At 65.0% G+C, this 19,678-nt stretch overlaps 3 protein-coding genes across 3 annotated transcripts; all 3 read right to left on the bottom strand.

Moving 5' to 3' along the window:
• Nucleotides 1-3,926: 3,926 nt before the first annotated feature.
• CILP2 (cartilage intermediate layer protein 2) lies at nt 3,927-9,954 on the bottom strand. Its single transcript, XM_030509586.1, has 9 exons — nt 9,894-9,954; nt 9,046-9,144; nt 8,461-8,733; nt 8,053-8,235; nt 7,550-7,708; nt 7,181-7,441; nt 6,944-7,052; nt 6,711-6,868; nt 3,927-6,573 (listed from the first exon to the last, which is right to left on the bottom strand). Exons 1-9 carry the CDS (start codon nt 9,952-9,954, stop codon nt 4,181-4,183), a joined length of 3,696 nt encoding a protein of 1,231 aa, XP_030365446.1. The 3' UTR covers nt 3,927-4,180.
• Nucleotides 9,955-10,885: 931 nt separating this feature from the next.
• YJEFN3 (YjeF N-terminal domain containing 3) lies at nt 10,886-16,596 on the bottom strand. The gene is made up of 6 exons (XM_030509233.1): nt 16,301-16,596; nt 13,808-13,916; nt 12,486-12,596; nt 12,291-12,404; nt 11,695-11,845; nt 10,886-11,118 (listed from the first exon to the last, which is right to left on the bottom strand). Exons 1-6 carry the CDS (start codon nt 16,345-16,347, stop codon nt 10,904-10,906), a joined length of 747 nt encoding a protein of 248 aa, XP_030365093.1. The 5' UTR covers nt 16,348-16,596; the 3' UTR covers nt 10,886-10,903.
• A 377-nt stretch (nt 16,597-16,973) lies between these two features.
• On the bottom strand, nt 16,974-18,059 carry NDUFA13 (NADH:ubiquinone oxidoreductase subunit A13). Its single transcript, XM_030509234.1, has 5 exons — nt 17,892-18,059; nt 17,735-17,813; nt 17,540-17,611; nt 17,388-17,457; nt 16,974-17,191 (listed from the first exon to the last, which is right to left on the bottom strand). The coding sequence occupies exons 1-5, from the start codon at nt 17,983-17,985 to the stop codon at nt 17,072-17,074; spliced, it is 435 nt and encodes a 144-aa protein (XP_030365094.1). The 5' UTR covers nt 17,986-18,059; the 3' UTR covers nt 16,974-17,071.
• Nucleotides 18,060-19,678: the final 1,619 nt, after the last annotated feature.

Below are 19,678 nucleotides of genomic sequence, written 5' to 3' on the forward strand. Positions count from 1 at the left end.
TGTGTTTTTATTGGTATTTATGGTCTGGAGCCTGAAGAGGAACCAAGGCCAAAGGCTTCAAAAATAGCTTGGAAAGGCGGGCATGACTGTTTTTTCCAGAGGCAGCTCGTGTTGAACAGCGCGATGGGGAGATGCAGCGCTCAAAAACACACAGGACAGCTAAAAAGCAACGGGGAGAGGAATGTGCATCATTGAGGGCAGCCCCGGAGCCTTCCCCATGGCATCCCCAGTGTCAGCCCCACTGTTTTCCCTCAAATCCTAGCTTCCAACAGCTCTTTTCCCAGGGGACACACAGCCGGTGTCTTCAGGAGGGGTTGGGGTCTCTCGCTTCCAGCTTGTCCGAGTTTGAGGATGGGATTCCTTTCCCTCCTCCTCCAGCAGGTTGTTCGGAGGGAATGCTGGGAGCGGAGCAGCGCATCTTGGCCAGACGACCTGGAATTCGGGAGCTGGATCTGGCCATTGTGGCAGAGACGGGGAGTTGGCACCCTCCGTGTCCCCCCGCGGCTGGATGCACGGGATGCTCCTGTTGGGGTCCATGGGGATGCTCCTGTTGGGGTCCCTGGGGATGCTCTGGTTGGGGTCACCAGAGGTGTTCTGGTCCAGGATCCAAAGGGATGCTCCACTTCAGGGCAGGGGATGGAGAAGATGCCTCCGTACCCTCCAGGGCTGGAGCCAGGGGCAGGATGCGGCCCCCGGAGCAGCAGCCCTGGGTGTGGTGTGAAGCAAAGGAGTGAAGCCTGCGGGGAGGGGACCCCTGGGGACACATTTGGGGGGGCACAGGAGGGCAGCTCCCAGCACAGCGATGCTCCACACCCCATGGTGGGGCAGGGAGGAGGGTCCTGGACCGTCACAGCGTCTCTGCTTTTCCCTTTCATCCCTTGCCTGCGCCTGTTCCCGTTCAGCCTGAAACGTGGGTTTCTCTCCTATTTCGGGTTGGCTTTTCAGCTGCTGGCTTTTATTATTTCAATTTAGGCTCTGTCATTAGATTTTCCATTATTTAAAACAAAAATAAAAAGGAGAAAGAACACAAGCAGCTTCCCAAGGTGCTTTCCAGCTCTTGTTCCCAGCCAGGACCAAGACATGCAGCAGCACCTTCCCACTGCTCGATATGTGGTTTGGGGGGTGCATCCCAGTCTGGGGATGCTGTTGGGGGCAAACAGCACCCCCATCCCCGCCGTGGGGGCCCCAGCAGCACCGTGAGATGTGCCGATGCTCCGGCACACCGAGGTTGGGCTCCAGCCATCCCTAATTGCTGGTAGAGTGGGATAGAAGTTGCTGCTTTGCTATTCCCGTTTTGCCGGGGGCCAGGGGTAACAAGAAGCAGCTGAACTCCGGCCCCACCTGCCTTTCTCATCACCACAGGGATCCACATCCTGCACGGACAGGGCTTCTCGCCGTGCTCCTTCATCTGCATCCCAAGGTCCTGTCATCCAGGAGTTGTTTCCATCCCTGTCTCTGCTTCCCCAGCATCGTTGGAGCCGGACGGACCCAGCAGAGCTGGGTGGTTTTGCATCCACACCTTGCACACCCCAAACCCCACGGCTGAGCCCCACTTCACCCCATCACTTGCCCAAAGTCATGAGGAACCCTCGGGAGCCCTCTCTCCGTGCCCGGCCTCCCGCCTGCCCATTGCGGAGCTGAGCCGGGAGCATCGCCCATGTCCAGGGGCTGAGAAGGCACAAAAAAAGCAGGTCTTTGCCCCACACCCCACACCCCCCTCCCCCCCCAAGCTGTTGTGCTGCAGAAACCCCCTCTGGGTTCTCCCTCCTGCAGCCCGGGGGTCTGGTGTGGGGTCCCCATTGGGCTCCCCCCTGGGTACCCCCATTCTGAGCTGCTGCGGGTCCCGCAGAGCCACGTGCTGGTGGTTTCTGCTAAGGATTAGGAGAATGGGAGACAAAAGCATCCCAGCTGCAGCCTGGGCAGCTCAGCCATGAAATCAGCCTGGGCTGAGCATCGCCTGGAAGCCAGGAGGGGCCAGGGGTGTACTTTGGTACCCAGTGATGCTCTGCAGCACACGGTGTGGGTCTGACCAGTGATGGGGGGGATCTGGGGACAGGGTGGGGACCAAGGAGCTCCTTGTCCCTGGGGCTGGAGGGCGCAGGACCCCAGGGATGGGGAGCGCAGGTTCAGCTCCTGAGCTGGACCCACATCCAAGGGGGGAGCAGCAGGAGGGGTTTGGCTGCAGCCCCCAGCCCATCTCCTGACCCTGGGCGGGTTTCCAGCCCTCGGGAATGCTGGGCTGGGCCGGACACCCAGCATGGACCTCCCGCAACCCTGGCACACCCCTGTGTGTGTGCCCCTGGCTCCTTCTCTGGGTCTGTGGGACTGGGGGGAGCCCCTGGCCACCCCCTTGGCTCTGGCACCGGGATGGGATCCAGTGAGCTGGAGCAGGGAGCAGCTGTGAGCATAAGCGGCTGTGAATGGGGGGGTCTGACCAGCCCCTTTGCGTGGATGCTTTTTGTCTTTTTTCACCCCATTTTTCTTCCCGATGCCATAAATAGCAGCAGGAGCCGCTTCCACCCGCCCTGCCTGTGCAGCTGCATCTCACCGAGCCAACCAGATGGTGGAAAACAATCCTGCCCGCTGGCACTGCCCCCGGCCCCCAGCACATGGCCACGGGGCAGCACCCACCGGCCTTACCCTGCAGGGGGTCCGTGGCACCCAGCACCCAGCAGCAAGGGACAGGCAGGACCCAGGGACAGGCAGACCCAGCACCCCTGTTCTGTGGGGGGTCAGACCCTCGCAGTGGGGTCCCAGTGTCCGGTGTGTTCCCATCCAGGCTGGATGGGGACAGGGGCTGGGATTTGGTGGCTGCTTTGGCAAACACATCCCGAACCCCCCCTCGTTGTTGCCTTTGATCTTGCGAGCAGCCGCATCCAGTATAAGGGTGAAAAAATGCCACGGCGCAGCCAAACCATGTTGTAAAAGGGAAACGTTGTCCCGGGAGCTGGAGGGGGGGGGTTTGGCTCCATAAACTCAGCTTGTTCCATTACTGCATCCACTGGGATCCACGTGTGGGATGGGGGCTGGAAAACCCACCCAGGACCATGAGCCATGGGCTGATGTCAGACAGACAGACCCCTGCCCCTCTCCCTGGCTACGGTCACCCAGTGGGTGCTCGGTGCATCCCTGTGCCGGGAGGGGAGAGCTATAGGGCTGGATGGAGCCCACCCCCCCCCGAGCTGCCACGTCCCACGGCTGCGGGGACCTGGCATTGTTCCCCCCGTGCTGCCGCCAAGCCTTGAAGCGGGCCCAAGGCAAACAGGAGCTGCCGGGACAGTGCTACCGTGGAGGTGGGAGGCGGGAGGCGATAGGCAGGGGGTTTTGGGGTCACACACACACAGAGGCGGGTCCGGGCACCCCCAGCAGCCGGGTGGGTGCACACACAACTCTATATTTCATAATAAATAATGTACAACTCCTCGGTGCGCGCCAGCATCCTGCCCCAGCCTCGCGCCCGCTCCCCAGTGCCGGGGTACAACAAACGCCTTCTTGCCTGTTTTTGCCTGGGATAAAGGCAGTTGGAAGGGCAAAAACACTCCCCGAGGGCAAAACTAGCTGGGATGGTGGCAGCAGGATGGGTGCAGGATGAGGCACCACAGGATGATGGGTGAACATCACAGGGACCAAGCCTGGTGTCCCAGCACTCCGCATGCCACCGGAGAGCTGCACCACATGGTGCCGGGGCAGAGAGAGCAGGGAGGGCTTTTTATCCACATCCTTGGGGTCTTCCCCCAAAAGAAGACCTACGTTTCCTTATGGGGTGCTGGCAGGGATGCAGTGGGTGCTCCCAGCTCCTGGCACCCTCGGCTAGTGCCAGCCCCGGCACAGGGGAGCCCAATACTGGGCATGGGGCAAAGAGCCAGGCAGGGGACCCCGTCCCTTCCCTTCCCATCCGGCCCCTTCCTCTATTGGCTTCCACCCCCTCTTTTATTCTTCTTTATTTAAACAACCCCGTGGGGCCGCGGCGCCGCTGCCAGCACCAACCAGCACCACGGTCCCCGGGGCTGAGCACCACGAGCTGCCCCGCAGGGGGCTGGGGCCAAGGGCATGAGCACAGCGGGAGGGTCCCGCTCCATGTGTCCCGTGTGCGTCCCCTCAGTTGGTATAAATGATGCAGGTAAAAGCGATGGGGAGCGCAGAGCGGAGCCAGGGAGGGGCCACGGGGCGGCCGCGGGGCTCACGCCTGCTCCCGGCTCCGGCCCATCCTCCGCGGGCTGCTGGGGGTCCGGCGGGTGGCTGTGGGGCCGGGGGCTTGGGCGCCGGAGGCAAAGTCCATCACGTCGGGGGGAGCCCGGCGCATCTCGCTGGTGCCCATCTCCCGCCGGATCTCGGCCAGTGCCTCGGCCGGGGCCGTCAGCAGGCGCTGGAAGAAGCTCTCCCGCCCTGGCGGCCGCTCCTGGCAGGTAAAGGTAACGGCCGTGCCCGCGTCCGCCTTCATCTCCCGCGAGAAGCCATCGGAGGTGCCGTCAAAGCAGCGGCCGATGGCGATCTCCTTGGCCAGGCGCGGGTTCTGGTCCGTCACCGTGTAGATGCCGTAGTTGTGACCCAACGGGTCGACCGGTGCCAGCATGGTGAAGGCGGCCGTGTGGTTGTTCTCTGCCACGGGCGGGTGGCGGCTCAGGTACTCCCGGAGGAGGCTGTTGATGGCTGTGCGGCGGCAGCTGCCTTGGGGGATGATGGAGACCAAGGTGCGATCCACCAGGCTCTGGTCAAAGAGCATCCCGCTGCACTTGAACTCCACGCAGGCGCCGGAGGTGTTCTCCAGCAGCATGTCCCGCACGCTGCGGGTGTCCCGCAGCCCATAGAGCTGCCCCCGGGTGCGAGGGTGGCTGCCCCCCACATTACGGGACCTCACCATGTACTCCTGTGGCCCCTCAATCTGCACCTTGATGAAACAAGCCCTGAACTCCTGTGGGTTGGGCCACCACGAGAGGTAGTCACCGGTCCAGGAGGTCAGGTCACTCTCCTTGAAGGGCACCACGTTGTACTCGTACTTGTCCACCTCCACGCGGTAGAAGCGGAGGTGGTTGGCACTGACCGGCGCCTCCTCGCACTCCTCCAGGCTGCGGTAAGGGTAGATGGGACCATTGGTCTCATCAACGTTGTTGGGGTCAGGCTTGGCCATGTTGATTTGGAAAGCTGTCTTCTTCAAGTTGGGGTCATCATGGTCCAAGCGGCGGTAGTCCAGCTTGCCCAGATAGGGCTGGGACACCCCAACAGCATTGGGGTTGAGCTTGGGGCTGGAGGCCACGGCTTCCAGCTCCTCCCCACCCAGCGTGGCTGTGACATAGGCTGAGTAGGCATCGGGGCGCTGGCCGTCGCAGAAGGCAGGCAGGCAGGCGCCGTTGGGACCCGTCACCACGCTGTCAAAGCGGCCCCATGCCCGGGGGTTGGCGGGGTAGCCGGGCTGGGGCTCCAGGTTGATGAGGCTGATGACCACCCCTTCCAGCTGCTCATAGGGGTTGAACTTCTCATTGCTGTAAGCCCTGACCTTGACGAAGCAGCGGCGGTCCTCTGGCACATCCAGGTTGAAGAGTCGCCGCTCCCGGATCTCCAGGTTCCCCACCAGGAATGTCCTCTCCTCCCTCTTCCCTCGGCTCCCCCTGGCTGGCCGGAGGATCCCTTCCTCCTCCCATAAGCCAGTTTCGGGGTTCAAGGACCACAACTTCATCTTCTGCAGGTGCTCCGGCATCCAGACCTGCCCGGCATCCATCCGCACCTCCACCGGCCCCGTCTGCAGCGCCGCGCCACTCTCCCCTTCCCGAAAATCCACAGCAAACATTCCATAGGTCCTCAGGGGAACGATCTCCCCCTCGGCGTTGGCAAAGCTGAGGTCGCTGGAGGCGGCGCTGGCTGTCGCCATGTCCCTGGGGTCCAGGAAGGTGACACTGGCCTTGACTGTGCCCTTGAAGACCTCCCCGGAGGGACGGAGGAAGACACCAGCAGGAAGGACAAGCTCCCCAATGGGGTCCCGGCCGCTCGCCTCCCCCAGCGGGATGGCGTTGTTCCGGCTGCCATCCAGAGCCACCGGCTCCTTCTTCCGCAGCATCTTGACCTCCTGGTAGATGGCACCACCGCGGCGGTTGAAGGGCAGGACCTTGATGGCATCCACAAACCTCTGCTGCCGGTCCACAAAGCGAGCCACCAAGCGCTGCGTGTCCGGCGGCACCTCGATGGTGAAGGAGCCCTTGTACCCGGTGAAGCCGACCTTCCTCCCACCCAGGAAGATCTGCCCGAAGCGCAGGGGCTCGCCGGTGTCAGCCGCTGTCACCCGGCCCTGCACCAGGACGCGGGGCTGGGCACAGGGGCCGCAGCCGCACTCGGCCACCACCTTGATGGGCAGGAGGGAGCCGGCGCAGGGGATCTCCCGCATCTCCATCCTGCGCACGCCGCAGCAGTGCCCCGCATCCTCCCCGCACGCTGCCGCCTCACCGGGGCTGCCGGTGCATGGCGCAGGAGCGCAGCGGCCCACGTTGTAGTAGCGGGAGCCGGTGGCATCCTGCGGGCACTCGCTGGGCAGCTCCACCAGGCTCGACTCTGGCTCTGCCTTGCAGTTCTGCTGGCCCTGGGCTGGGGGGACAGGAAGGATGGGGTTAGGGTGACCCTCCCCACCACACGCCCCATCCCAGGGCGATCCCGTAGCCCCGTCCTGGGGTGATGCTGCAGCCCCATCCCAAGGCGATGCTGCAGGCCCATCCCATTCTCACCCAACACGGTGAGCTCCGCCGGTGCCGATCTGATGGCACCCGCCTCGGTGCTGGCCTTGCAATGGTATGTGCCAGCCTGCTCCGGTGTCAGTCCCTGCAGCACCAGGTGGCTGCCGTACCGGTGCACCTTCCTCTCCAGCAGCGTCCCATTGTGGTACCTGTGGGGATGGGCTCAGTGGGGACGCAGCCAGGGTTGCCTTTTCCCACCATTCCCAGTCCCAGACCCAGCTCACCAGTAGTATTTCTTGGGCACAGGGGTGCCCGAGGCTTTGCAGCAGAAGGTCACCTCCTGCCCGGCCACCCGCACCTTCGCCTTGGGGTGCAGCACCATGTAGGGCTTCTCTGTAGGGGAGGAAAGTGGCAGAGGGTGCAAGGACCCCCTGGGTTGCTCTCCCCTCACCATGCACCCTCGGGGGGGGTCCCTCAAGGTGTGCACGGCGGGGTCCCCATCCCCACACAGCAATGCTCACCCAACCTCTGCAGCCTCACATGTGCCACCGCCACGCCAGAGCCATTGGAGATGATGGGTGCCAGAGCTGGGGCGAAGCCGTGCCGGTGGGCGCTGATGTTGGCAGTGGTGCTTTGGCAAAGCCCCGCCACGGTGAAGCGCCCATGGGCATCACTATGGGCCAGCAGCACCGGCGGGCGGCCTTCCAGGTAGATGCGGGCATCCGGCAGTGCCAAACCAGAGGCAGAGACGACGGTGCCCTGCAGCGTGTGCTCAGGGCAGGCTGCGGGGTGGCACGGTGTTCAGCCCCGTGGCCATGGCTGGCGGTGGGGCCGCACGGGTTGGGGGGCACCACCAGGGAAGGGGTCCCTGTGTCCCTGAGGGCAGGTACCTGGGCAGGGCGAGGGGGGACATTTCTGCACCTCGGTGGGGCGGCCGCTGCACGGCACCTTCTTGGCTGTCTTGCAGCTCCGGCGCCGGACGCGCTTCCCAGCACTGCCGCAGCTGCGGGAACAGGGACCCCAGGAGCCCCACTCTGTCCATGCTGGCTCTGTGGGGCAGACACCGGCTGGGCATTGGGCACCACATTTCCCCCCAAAACCCCAGCCTGGGGTGGTCCTGTACCACGGGGACATGGGGATGTCCCCAAGCAGGAAGGCTCCATCCCAGCCATCCCCAGCTCACCCCCGTGTGCCCCTACCCAGCTATTTGTACCAGCACCGCCTGCAATGAAGCTGAGGAGGGATGCAGCGGTGGATTTGCCCAGGGACCTGCCACGCTGGGGCAGCCACCACATGCCAACAGCCCCACAAGACCCCCTCATGATACATGGACCAGGAGAGGAGCTGGAGGTGGCCGGCACGATGCGGGCGGCACTGGGATGCTGAGTCCTACCTGGGCAGGGGCCGGCGCTGCACGTCCGTCGTTCCATGGCTTTGCCCTTGCACTTGATCTCCTTGAGCGCAGCCACCAGCCGGGCATTGACGCAGCGGCGGGTGCGGGTCTGGGTGCCGCTGGTGTCGCAGGTACTGCGAGAGCAGGGGCTCCAGGAGGACCAATGCGACCAGTAGATGTGCTCTGGGAGTGGCAGAGGCTTTAACTGGGGACCCACCACTCACAGTGCCCAGTGTCATGTACCCAAGGGGTGACTGATGGAGCTGGGAGGGCGTTGGTGTAACCACAGCTCCGGCAGCACCCGATGGGATACAACCGGTTGATGAGCAATGGGTATGGAGCCCCACAAAACATGCCAGCAGGGCCTGGGGAGGGGCAAAGAGGAACACAACAGGGCCAGGCACTCACCCAGCGGGCAGAGGAAGCGGATGTGGTAGTTGGAGCAGGTCTTGCCCGGCGGCTGCTCCTTGTTGATGCAGCGAAAGCCCTTCTTGGGGCTGATGTGCACCACCTCACCCACGTCCTCGGGCAGCTCCCACTCGGTGGTGCGGGCCTGGATGGCCACCGGCCGCTCGCAAACACGGCCCCGGTAGTAGAAGCGAATGGCCTCCAGGCTCTCGTGGTCCCCGTCCCCCCCAGGGTGGTCAATGTTGAACCACGATGTCCACTCAGCTCCTCTGCCTGGGATGGAGCGAGCCCTGAGCATGTGGATGGGGAGCAGCACCCTCATCCCTAAGCACCCTGGGGTGCCACCGGGGCTGGGGACAGCTTAGGGACATCGAGGGCTGCGTGGACGAAGGATGAATGGGTGAAAGCATTTGGGGATGTGGTGGGGAAGCCTTGGGGATCACTGGGTTGACACCACATCCCTACTGCAAGGGTCCCGTGGGGGGAAGATAGCATCTCCAGGCTGCCATGGTGGGCATCACACACGCAGCCCCTTTGGGGTGTCCCAGTTGCAGGTCCCCAGTGGGGGCTGAGGGACGGCCGTACCTGCTGTGTCCAGGTCGAGCTCTGCCAGGCTGGGGGCTGCTTTCCAGGGTTTCCCCACTGTGCCGCTCTTTCCTGGCTCGGAGTCGTTCTCCAGGGGTTCTGGGGGAAGCCCAGGGTGGGAGCACCCAGTGCTGGGGCACCCTCTCCCCAGGGCACCCAGTGGTGCCCAGCCAGTCCCTTGCACCCCAGGCATGCAGTGGGCACCATCCCACAGCAGCAGGGACTCAACCCTGTCCCCTCCCCACCTGCAGCTGGAGGGATTTTGCCCCCAGACCAGGAACATTCCAGCCTCACACAGCCTTTGGCAGTTTGAGGAACCCCATGGGGCTTCAGAGCCTCAGCACCAGGCAGCAAAAGCCCCGTGGAGCAGGGGGTGACCGAGGCACCAGTGAGTCCTGATGGTGCTCAACCATCCCATGCCAGAGCAGGCAGGACTGATGGAGACATAGGACAAGGCATGTCCCCATCCCTCCAATGACATGGCACAGGGCATGCCTCCAACCCTCCAGTGACATGGCACAAAGCACATTCCCATCCATCTGGTGACATGGCACAGGGCATGTCCCCATCCCTCTGGTGACATGGCCCTGGGGAGGGTAAAACTGCCCTGAGCCTCACCAACACATCCTCACACCGGCAGATGCCGAAGGGACTGTCCACAGCTGTGGCCATGACCCTGGCTCACCTCTGGCCCTGGCACACATCTGGCCCCAGCCCACATCTGGAGAGTGCTCACCCCATCCCTGTCCTGCCCCACATCACCACCACCAGCCCCTGGGAGGATCGGGATGCCCTGGGCCAGCGGCACGGACAGGATCCCGATGGACAGACAGCAGCCTCGGCCTTACCTGTCGCGCTGGCACCGTGCAGGGCAGCGAGAGCCAGGAGGGCCAGCACCAGCTTCCCCATGGCCGCCACCGCAGCGGCAGCTCTGCCGGCAACTGGGAGCGCGGCAGCACCGCGGGTCTATATATGAGGCCTTTCCCCCTCGCACCGTCAGACAGCAGCACGCGGCTGCTGGCGCTGACGCCCTGGCCGGGTGTCAGGAGGGCAGCGGGAAGGAGCCGCTCCAGCCCGCGGAGCTCCAGGCTTTGTTTTTGCAAAGCTGCTAAAATTGGATGCGCTCGGGAATGCGGAGGGGAGGGAAGGGAAAAACGCGACGCGAGCCCAGCCCCGGCGCACTGCGGTCAGGTCACCGGTGCCAGCGCTGCCCTGGCACCCGCTGCCGTGGGGCACGGCGGGGCCGTGACCTGGCCCATGGCGTGTGTCGGAGCTGCCCGTGTCCCAGGGCCGCTGAGGCCATGCAAAGCTCGGTGCACCCATGGCGCCGGCTGCTCCCTGGGATGCAAAGTGTGGTGGTGATGGAGTGGGGACCCCCAAAAGGCAGCAGGTCCCGGCTGGGGGTCACAGCCCATCCCACAGCCCAGCCAGCGGAAATCCCAGCACATTCCCTGCATTCCCTGGAAATCTGGCTGTACCGAGCAACCCGGGGAGGGGGGGAGACTCCCAGCGCTGTTATGGGGTCATGGACACACCTCTGTTAATTAAACCCCCTGTTAATTAAAGCCCCAGAGCAAGGGGGCTACTCCCGCACCCCCTCCCTGGCACATTGGAGGTTTCAGGCTATGGGGGGGCTGCAGCAGACCCCCAACGGCTGCCAATGTCCCCATGGGAGGGGTGATAGAGGGGGTCACACCAGGTCCGTCCGCAACAGCAGGTTGGTGGCAGGTCCCCGGGACACGGCATGGGGGGGGGGTGTCAAGCTGTGCACAGGGCTGGATGGGGCATGGAACCGAGTCCTGGTGCCCCAGGGGGTCCCCAGGCAGACACTGACCCCACGGCAGAGCCACCAAGCGCTTTATTGGCGGGGGGCTCGCAGGGCCACCACGCACTCGGTGCCGGGGTACTCGGGGGGGTTGAGCTCGAACTTCTTCTGCACGTCGTAAGGGAGGAAGCGCCCGGCCACGAAGTGCTGGCGGCCCAGGAAGCGGCGGGCGCACTGCTTGGGCGCCGACAGCGACACCAGCACGTCGGGGCTGATCCCGCCGCTGCTCCCGGCCTCCACGTCCCACCCTGCGACGGGAAGAAGGGACACGGGGAGAAAGGCTCAGGGGTGAGCCCGATGGTGGCGATGGGGAGGGCACAGGGACGTGGGGTGTCCCCCCATCAACACCAGCATCACAACCCTGCACCGCTCCGGCCGCATCCTGGCACCGCGTGGGGTTTTTCTTGGTGGGGATTCACCGGTGGCTGCGCCAAGGGCTCCTGTTTGCTCCCGCAGTCGGGTGGGGGGGTGGGGGGGGACGCGGGGGGGGTGATGGCAATTCCAGGCCTGGCCACCAGACACCCGGGTGTTTTCAAATTACATCATGTCTCAGTTCAGGGAGTTTGTTATTGATCGTGGATGCCCTGAACGCACTCAGGGGGAGCAGGCGCCAGCCCTGGCTCCCGGTGGGAATGCTGCCAGGCTGAGGGGGGGAATGGGGGGTCCCCGGGGCTGTCCCCACCCCGCGATGGCACCACAGGAGCTCCCCAACCACCCAGACGCTGAGCCCATGGTGATGCTGCGCTGGGCAGGGTGACAAGCCCGGGGGTGGAGGGGGGTGTGGGTCCCATCCTGCCCAGGGGATGCCGAGCACGGTGTCGGACCTGAGGGCACATCCAGGCTGACGATGGGGATGCGGATGAGCTTCAGGGTGCTCAGGATGGCGGCACAAGGCTCCCTCCCCTCCGCTGCCTCCGCCTCGGCTCCCAGCACCGCATCCACCACCGCGTTGTAGGCGTCATTGATGAGCTGCACCTTAAGGGGACACACACACGCAGGGTGGGCAGCAGGTTCCTGGTCCCACCCCCCCACCCCCTCCGCTCCAGGCACCCCCACGCTGGGATCCCATTTTCCTGCCTAAATAGACTCACCCAGCAGCAGCTGCCAAAACATTCCCACCCCCCCCAAACCAAGGCAAAGGTGGGGGGGGGATGATGTGGGGGGGATGATGGGGGGGGGCAGAGCCCGGCACGCCGAGATGCGTGGCCCCAGCCAGGGCAATGCTTTCAGGTCACATTCCTGCTCCCGCCCGAGCCTGGTGCTTCCAACAACAACAGAGCCGGTGGCTGGCGGGGCTGCGGCGGCTGCCGCTGGATTTCATGGCATTCCCGGGCTCCTGGCATTGCCAGGGGCAGGAAACGTGGGGGGAAGGAATAAAGATTAATAAAGGGAAGCACGTCAGGCGGCGGCTGGGGCTCACCTCGGTGGGGAGGTAGGAGAGGAAGGGGATGTCCATCTTCTCGCACTGTGTCGTGAAGTCTTGGTACAGGGGGTCCGGGGAGCGTTTGGGGTAGAAGATGGTGGGTTCATAGTCCTGGGTGGTGGAGAGCAGGATGAAGAGATGGAGACCGGCATCGCTCAGGGATGAAGAGGAGCAGGGGAGGAAGATACCTACAAAGATCCGGAGGTGCCGGGCACACACCAGCCCGATGGCCCCGTTCTGTGCCGGGCCGCACACCACCAGCACCGTGGGCTGCTTCCGCGGCAGCGACGGCAGCGGGAAGGCCTGTGGGGATACAGGGACATGGCACCGAGCCCCCCGAGTCCGGCAGCTGGTGCTGGGGATGTGGCAGTGGGATGTGCTGCTGGGGGGCAGCACGGTGTGTGGTGGGGATGATGCCCAAGGTGGGATGAGGATGGCAGCCAGGGCAGGACAGAGCCCAGAGTGGGATGACGATGCAGATGGTACCCACGGTGGATGGAGATGATACTCAAGGTGGGATGGGGATGGCACCCAGGGCAGGACAATGCCAATAGTGGGATGAGGATGATGCCCATGGTGGGATGCAGATGGTACCTATGGTGGCATGAGGATGATGTCCACGGTGGGATGAGGATGATGCTCATGGTGGGACAGGGCTCCCCGCCAGCCCGCAGGGAGGTGGCTGCAGCTCCACATCCCAGCAGCCTGCACAGGGAGACTCTGTTTATCCCCTGACAGCTTTTTTCCTGCTCCTGGAGCCTGGCTCCTGCTCCCAGCCCCTGGCGCTGCCCATGGCTCCGGGGACGTGCTGGGAGGGGATGGCACTGGGGATGCCTGAGCTGGGCTCTGGGGATGCTCACGAGGAAGAGGAGGATCCTCGGGCCCATGAGGACGATGCTCGGCCGCAGCTGGTGGTGGAGCCGGGGGTCAGGGGTGGGCAGCCCCACGCTGTGGGACCAGGACCAACCCTGAGGCGGCCCCAAGATCCAGAGAGGCTCCAAATATTCCCCCTCAGGCAACTCCTCTGCCCTCAGCGAAGGGGAGGGTGAAGCAGCTCCAGACACACGGAAAAGCTGAGGCAGGCGGGCGCGGAGCTCGCTGGCCTCTGAGGCACAAAGCTGCCCTTGATGCTGCCTCCTCCACCTCCTCCTCCCATCCAGCAGAAGCACGCAGCACTCCCAGCAACAGGAGAGCATTGTCAGGGCAGGGGGAGCCCCAGGGATCCCCCCCAGCACCCTCTTCCCACAGACACGGTGTAACCCACAGCCCAAGGGAAATCATGAAGGGTGGGTGAGGAACATGGATAAACCCACCCAGGAAGAGGCCAGAGCATCGCTTCTCCTGGCCACGAGCCCTGGCTGGCCCATAGCCCCTGTGCGCTGGGAGAGGGGGAGGCCACGGCCAGGGCTGGGAAAGGCAACACAGGGGGACACGACAAGGGGCAGCGAAGCCCCGTCCCCATTGGGGTGACCCCAGCCCTGGTGGGGTGTCCCTGGCCCCAGTGGCTGCCTCACCTTGGTCACAGCCATGGCACAGGCGTGTCCCCAGATCTCAATGAGCTGCTGCCGCCCAAACCGATAATCCTCCAGCAGCTCCTTCTCGATGGCCTCAGCCTCAGCCTTGCTGCAGAGGGAGCAGACAGTGGTGAGGACAGGGGCAGGGATGTGCCCCCCCTAGCACCGGGCCCCCGCTGCATCCCCGTGGTGTGGGGCAGGGGATGCTCGGGGACACTGGGGGCCAGTGGGCGCAGGGGGGCCCGGGGCTGTGTTTCATGCGAGGCACAAGCCCTGGCAGTGGCCCCAGCTCGTGGCGATGGGGCTGTTCCAGGAGGCAGAACAATGCTGCGGTTGTTCCTGCGCCGCCGAGCCCGGCGCTGGCAGCACCCGGAGCCTCCACATCGGGCAGTAATCGCTCCCATGTGTTGGCTCACCTGCGGCGGGAACAGTGTGTGCCGGGGCCCGGCTGCCTGGTGGCCCCTGAGATCCGCCAGCCCCTGGTTGGTCCAGGCCCTGTTCCGGCTGCCCTGGCTGATCCCAGCCCACCATCCGCTGACCTGGACAAGGCCCGTCCTGCCAAGCCCTGGGCACTCCACAGGTCCCATAGACCCAACCAAGCCCATCCCCTGGCCCTGCTGACAGCACCCAATGACCCCATGTCCTCTGGTCGTCCTGGCAGACCCCCTCATCCTGCCCCATCCCATCCATCCCATCCTATCTTTTCCCATCCCATCCATCCCATTGTACCCTACCTCATTCAATCCATCCCATCACTATTCTTTCCCATCCAGCCTATCCTTTCCCATCCTATGCTATCCCATTGCACCCTTTCCCATCCCATCCTACCCTATTCCATCCCATCCATCCCATTCTTCCCCCTCCCGCCCATTCTATCCTATCCTTTCCCATCCTACCCTATCCCATCCTATCCATCCCCTCCTATCCTTTCCCATGCTATTCCATCCCATCCATCCCACACTATCCCATCTCATCCAATCCTTTCCCATCCTACCCTATAGCATCCATCCCATCTTATACTTTCCCACCCCATCCTCTCCTTTCCCATCCTGTCTAGCCCATCCTACCCTATCCCATCTTATCCTGTCCCATCCCATCCTGTCCCCAATCCTCTGGTGCCCTCTAGTGAGCCCCAGCCCAGTCCCAGCCCCACAGCAGAGTCCTGGGGGCAAACGGGGGGGAAAAGAGGCCAAACGGAGCCGGGGCCAGGCCTGGCGCAGCCCCCAGCAGCTGTGTTGTACCCAACAACAGGCACGTTCCGGTCCTGAGAGAATTCCCTGTTCCAGGAGGGAGAACATTGCCCGTAATCGCTGCTGGCAGGAGAGCCTGGGCCTGGGCCCGGGCTGGCTCCCGCTGTCCTGGCACCGGCCCCAGGGGGGGACGTGTCACGGGGCTCCGGGTCCCGGCTCGTCCCCCCCGGCGCTGCTGGTGCCCGTTCGCTGCTCCCCCCCATCCCCCGGCGTGTTCCGGGCTTAGAGTTCGGCTTTGCCGTGGGGCTGGGGACGTGCTGGGGGGGGAAATGCTGCTCCTGCCCCTGCACAGGGGTGGCCGCCCCTCGGAGCCCGCGGGGACCCAGCAAAGCCCAGGTCAGCCCAGTTCAGCCCAGTTCCTGGTGCCTCCTGGGCGGGACGGAGGGCAGCTGCGCTCTGCCAAGGGACAGAGGGAGCAGGAGGGAGAGGAGCCGCCGAATGAGGGGATCGAGGGCACCCCCCGTGTCCCCTCCTGCCTCCCGGCTCCACACCCTGGCTCTGCGCCCCCTCCGCAGCCCAGTTCTGCACCCCAGCTCCACAGCCCAGCTCTGCGTCTCCCTCTGCATCCCAGTTTCACATCCAAGCTCCCCATCCCAGTTCTGCATCCCGGCTCCGTGTCCTCCCTCTGCATCCCGGCTCCGTGTCGCCCCCCTGTATCCCGGTTCCACGTCCCGGCCCCAGCCCGGGTACAAGTAGGGGGACACCGGAGGCACCAGCCCCGCCCGGGACCGGGATCCCCCCGCTCTGCTCCCGATGCTGCCGGAGATATCCCTGCCGCAGCCATGGAGACCCGGGATGCGGTTGCTCTGGCAACGAGTCTATTTGGGTACCAGCCCTCCCTCCCGCCCGCCCCCGGGGGTGCGGGAAACCGGGATGGGGCTTTCCCGAGGGACCGGGTGTCCCGAGAAACACGCGTGGGGCCGGAGCTGCCGCATCCCGGCACGGAGGAGCCGACCCCGGGGGGGGTCCCGCCCCGCCACCGGGGCCGCGGGAGCCCCCAGCACCCTCCCGGGATCCTCACCACGTCCCGCGGGACCCGGCACCGGCCACGTCCCTGCGGGCAGCGGGGACCGGCCCCGGCAGCGGCGGCCGAGGTGGGGTCCCAGCTGTGCCCGGGTGCGGGCGCACGGTGATGGGCGGAGGCGCAGCGGGACTCCAGTGCCCTCCCCCCCCCCGGGACTCCCGGTGCTCCCAACGCGCGGCCCGGGCGGGCTCCGGGAGGCTCCGGGGGGCCCGGGCTCACCTGAGGTACCGGGGCGGCTCCCGGGCGGGGCCGGGCGCGGAGCTCATCGCGGGCAGCGGGACGCGGCAGCGGCGGAGCCCTGCGGGAGCGGCGGCAGCGGCGGCGGCGGCGGCTCGACCACCGGCCACCCCCCCCCGGCGCTCGGCGGTGCCGCCCGGGGGAGGCGGCTCCGGCTGCCCCCGCCCCGCCCGGCCCCGCTCCCCGGAGCACCGAGCATCGCCCCGGCCCCCGCCCGCGGGCGGAGCCGCCGCCGGGGGGTGGGTGGGGGGCGGCAACCGCGGCTGTGACACTCCCCCACCCCCGCCCCTCCCCGAGCAGCGGGAACGCGCCAAAGACCCAAAATCGGGGGTTTTCACTCCAATCCTTGCCCCAGTGGAAGCTGCATCTGCAGCATCAGTGACCGCGGGGCTGCCCCCCCCGAACCCGAGCCCCCACCAACGGACCCTGGTAGTGGTGGTGAGGGACAAGCCCCCATGGAGGGGACAGCAAGTACTGGCCCCTTTTGGCACCCACAACACATGTGGCTCATCCCACACTCCCACCCCGAGCCAGGGCTCCAGGATCTGTCCTCCCCTGCCATGTGGGAGCAGGGAAGAGCCTCAAGCACCCTGGGAGCAGCCAAGTGTCCCGCTGGGAAGGACACGGAGCTGGACAGAACATGAATGACACCAGGTTCGACTCAGCCACGTGGTTTTAATAACAGGAGCCGGTGGCACCGGGGGGTGACAGCACCGGGGGGTAACAGCACCGGGGGGTGACCATGGCCGTGCCTCACACGTAGTACTGGAGCCCGAACTTCTCGTTCTCCACCTCGCTGGTGGGGCGCAGGTAGTAGAGCTCGTCCAGCGTCGGGGGCACCCAACGATCCGTGTGGAACCGGGACTCGCCGACCTGGATCGGGAGGGAGCGCTGTGGCACCGGCACCGCGCAGCTCCGGCGGAGGGGGACACACACGTTCCGCCCTGAGCTTTCCAGGAGCTCCATCACGGAGCCGGCTCCACCGGGAAGGCTGGATCCTGCTCCGGTGCGAGGAGCCGCCGCGCCGGGCACCACCCCAACACCCCCCCCGACCCCTGCAGCCACAAACCTTCCAGCCAGGAACATCCTTCATGATTTTGGCCTCCTCGTCCAGGTTCTGCCGCAGCATCCGGAGGGTTCTGCGGGACAGGGCGAGGCTGAGCGCGGGGAGCGGCGCCGCAGCAGCGCCCGGAGCCCCCCGAGTCCCGCCGCCGCCGGTACCTGCGGTCAGACTCCGCCTGCAGCAGCGGCATCAGCGCGATCCGCGCCTCCAGGTCCTCGATGAGCAGCCGCCTGCGCCGGGACAGCACCAGGGAGGGGGGTCAGAGCTCAGCGGGGCCCGGGCCGGGAACCGGAGCTCAGCCCCGGGATGGGGGGGACAGGAGGACCGGGAGGGGGGGAAGGGGGGGCCGGCACCTGCGCTCCCGGTTCCACTTGACGAGGGTGTAATAGCCCAGCAAGAGGCTGCCGGCGCCGAGCGCGAAGAGGCTGTAACCTGCGGGGGGAGCGGATGAGGGGGCACCGGGGGCACCGGGAGCGGCCCCCCCCGGCCCGGCCCGGCCCCGGCGCGCACCTGAGAGGCCGCGGCGCGGGAGGTGCCGCTTGTAGTCGATGGGCCCGTACCCGCCCGGCGGCGCCATGTCCTGCTTCACCTTCGGCGCCGCCATCACGGCGGTCGCGCGGCGTCACTTCCGCCGCGCTGCGGGAGGCGGCCTCCGGAGACACCGGCACACACCGCGCCGCGCCGCACGCGCCGGCCCCGCCTTAAAGGGGCAACGCCAAGTGGCGGGCGGTGGCGGGCCCCACCGCGGCCGCGGGGAAACGGGCACCGGGAGCGCAGCCACGGGCACGCACCGACCAGCGAGCGCGCAGCCACGCACCGGGAGTGCAGCCGTGGTTGTGTGCACCGAGAGAGCAGCCACTGGCAAGTGTGTGCTGCTTGGTGCGTGCTGAACGCGTGCACCCCGCAGCCAGCGTGCAGCAAAACCGCGTGTGCAAGCGTCCGACAGCGAGCGTGCACCCCAAGTGCAGCCACGGGCACGCACACGCTTCTAAGTGTGCTCTGAAAAGCGCGCACCCACCAGCGGGCGCGCAGCCCCGGCTCCGTGAAGCCCTCGGTCACTTCAGATCAAGGTCACTCGTGTCTGAGCTCTAATCGGTGCCTGTAATCCCTCGGCTGCTGCGGGGATTTAATACCGCTGCAGATGGTGCGGCTGAGGCTGCGGGGTGGGGGGAAAGGGCACCCCTGGAGGGGACACGCGGGGTCCCACTTCCCGTGGGATGGGGGAAGGATCGCTGCCTCCAGAGGGCCGGGGCAGGGCGAGGGGGACACGGGATTAACCATCGCTTCTTTGAACCAGCATCTTCCATCAGGGTATTCCCGCAGGATGAGGCTGGGCTGAGCGCTGAGGGTAGTGATCCACCCGCTCTTGAGTCATCCTGGAGCATGCGAATGAGCTTTGGAATGATTTGAAGTATTCCAGGAGAAACAGGGGCTTCAGTGTCTGCTTTTGGAACTGCAGCTCCACAGGACGCCGGCAGCTTGTGGCATCGTCTCTGTCCTGCCGACTTGGAGATGTGAAACAGATAAAACCCGCAGGGAAACGGCGCAGTTCCAGGGGGAGGAGAAGGGCTGAAGCTCGCGTCTCGTTTCCATCCGGAGAACGCGCGTGTCTGCATCCATACAGCACCTCTGAGGATGTTTAATCCGTTTGTGGCTTCTCGTTTCAGTCCACAGAAAGGAACATCTCCTTCCTTTCCCGTTCTCCCCAGCAACCTGGTTTTGGGCGAGGGGAAGAACCTGTGCCCTCAGCCAGAGGAAAGGAGAGCACGAACACCCTCACCAAGAGGGTGATCCACCAGCATCAAGAACCAAGCCACATCTCAAACCCAGCAGCCTCAAAGAAGCAGCAGAGCCACTGCTTTGTCCATTTATTATCATGCAGCCCACGTTCCCCATTTTCCATTTCAACTGGACTTTGATACGTTGGGGTTTTTTCCTTAGAGAACCGGGTCTGGGAATTCAGAGGTTCCCCAAAACGATGATAAAAAGAGCTGTAGAAAAACAACCCGACACTAAATTATCTTGGATTTAAGGATAAGCAAGAGTCATCTTCTCTGTTACAGCTGGAATGTGATGAACACGAATCCCTGGAAGACAAAAAGCAACCGAGTCACCCTGTGTGTGAACTGGCAATGCCCAAGTCAGCTGCTGAGCATCAAAGGCTCAAGCAGGCCACGTGGTTCTGAGCGCAGGGCTGTCACTGTGCCACCCCTCAGCAAGCAAACTGACAGGAACTTAGGTTAGCAAATGAAACCAAATGAAGAAAAACCACACAGCTCCCAAAGTTGCAACACGGG

This window comes from Strigops habroptila, chromosome 20 (genome assembly GCF_004027225.2).
Source record: "Strigops habroptila isolate Jane chromosome 20, bStrHab1.2.pri, whole genome shotgun sequence".
Lineage (NCBI taxonomy): Eukaryota > Metazoa > Chordata > Aves > Psittaciformes > Psittacidae > Strigops > Strigops habroptila.

Excerpts from the sequence above, each read along its gene's own strand:
- CILP2 (XM_030509586.1), bottom strand. The coding sequence starts at position 9,954 with ATGGGGAAGCTGGTGCTGGCCCTCCTGGCTCTCGCTGCCCTGCACGGT. Across the intron at positions 8,236-8,460 it reads CCGCTTCCTCTGCCCGCTGG|AGCACATCTACTGGTCGCAT; the intron begins GTGAGTGCCTGG and ends TGCCACTCCCAG. Across the intron at positions 6,574-6,710 it reads GGCGGAGCTCACCGTGTTGG|CCCAGGGCCAGCAGAACTGC; the intron begins GTGAGAATGGGA and ends CTGTCCCCCCAG.
- NDUFA13 (XM_030509234.1), bottom strand. The coding sequence starts at position 17,985 with ATGGCGGCGCCGAAGGTGAAGCAGGACATGGCGCCGCCGGGCGGGTAC. Across the intron at positions 17,814-17,891 it reads CCCGCGCCGCGGCCTCTCAG|GTTACAGCCTCTTCGCGCTC; the intron begins GTGCGCGCCGGG and ends CTCCCCCCGCAG. Across the intron at positions 17,192-17,387 it reads AGGATGTTCCTGGCTGGAAG|GTCGGCGAGTCCCGGTTCCA; the intron begins GTTTGTGGCTGC and ends CTCCCGATCCAG.
- YJEFN3 (XM_030509233.1), bottom strand. The coding sequence starts at position 16,347 with ATGAGCTCCGCGCCCGGCCCCGCCCGGGAGCCGCCCCGGTACCTCAG. Across the intron at positions 12,405-12,485 it reads CCCGGCACCTCCGGATCTTT|GACTATGAACCCACCATCTT; the intron begins GTAGGTATCTTC and ends TCCACCACCCAG. Across the intron at positions 11,846-12,290 it reads TCTCCTACCTCCCCACCGAG|GTGCAGCTCATCAATGACGC; the intron begins GTGAGCCCCAGC and ends TGTCCCCTTAAG.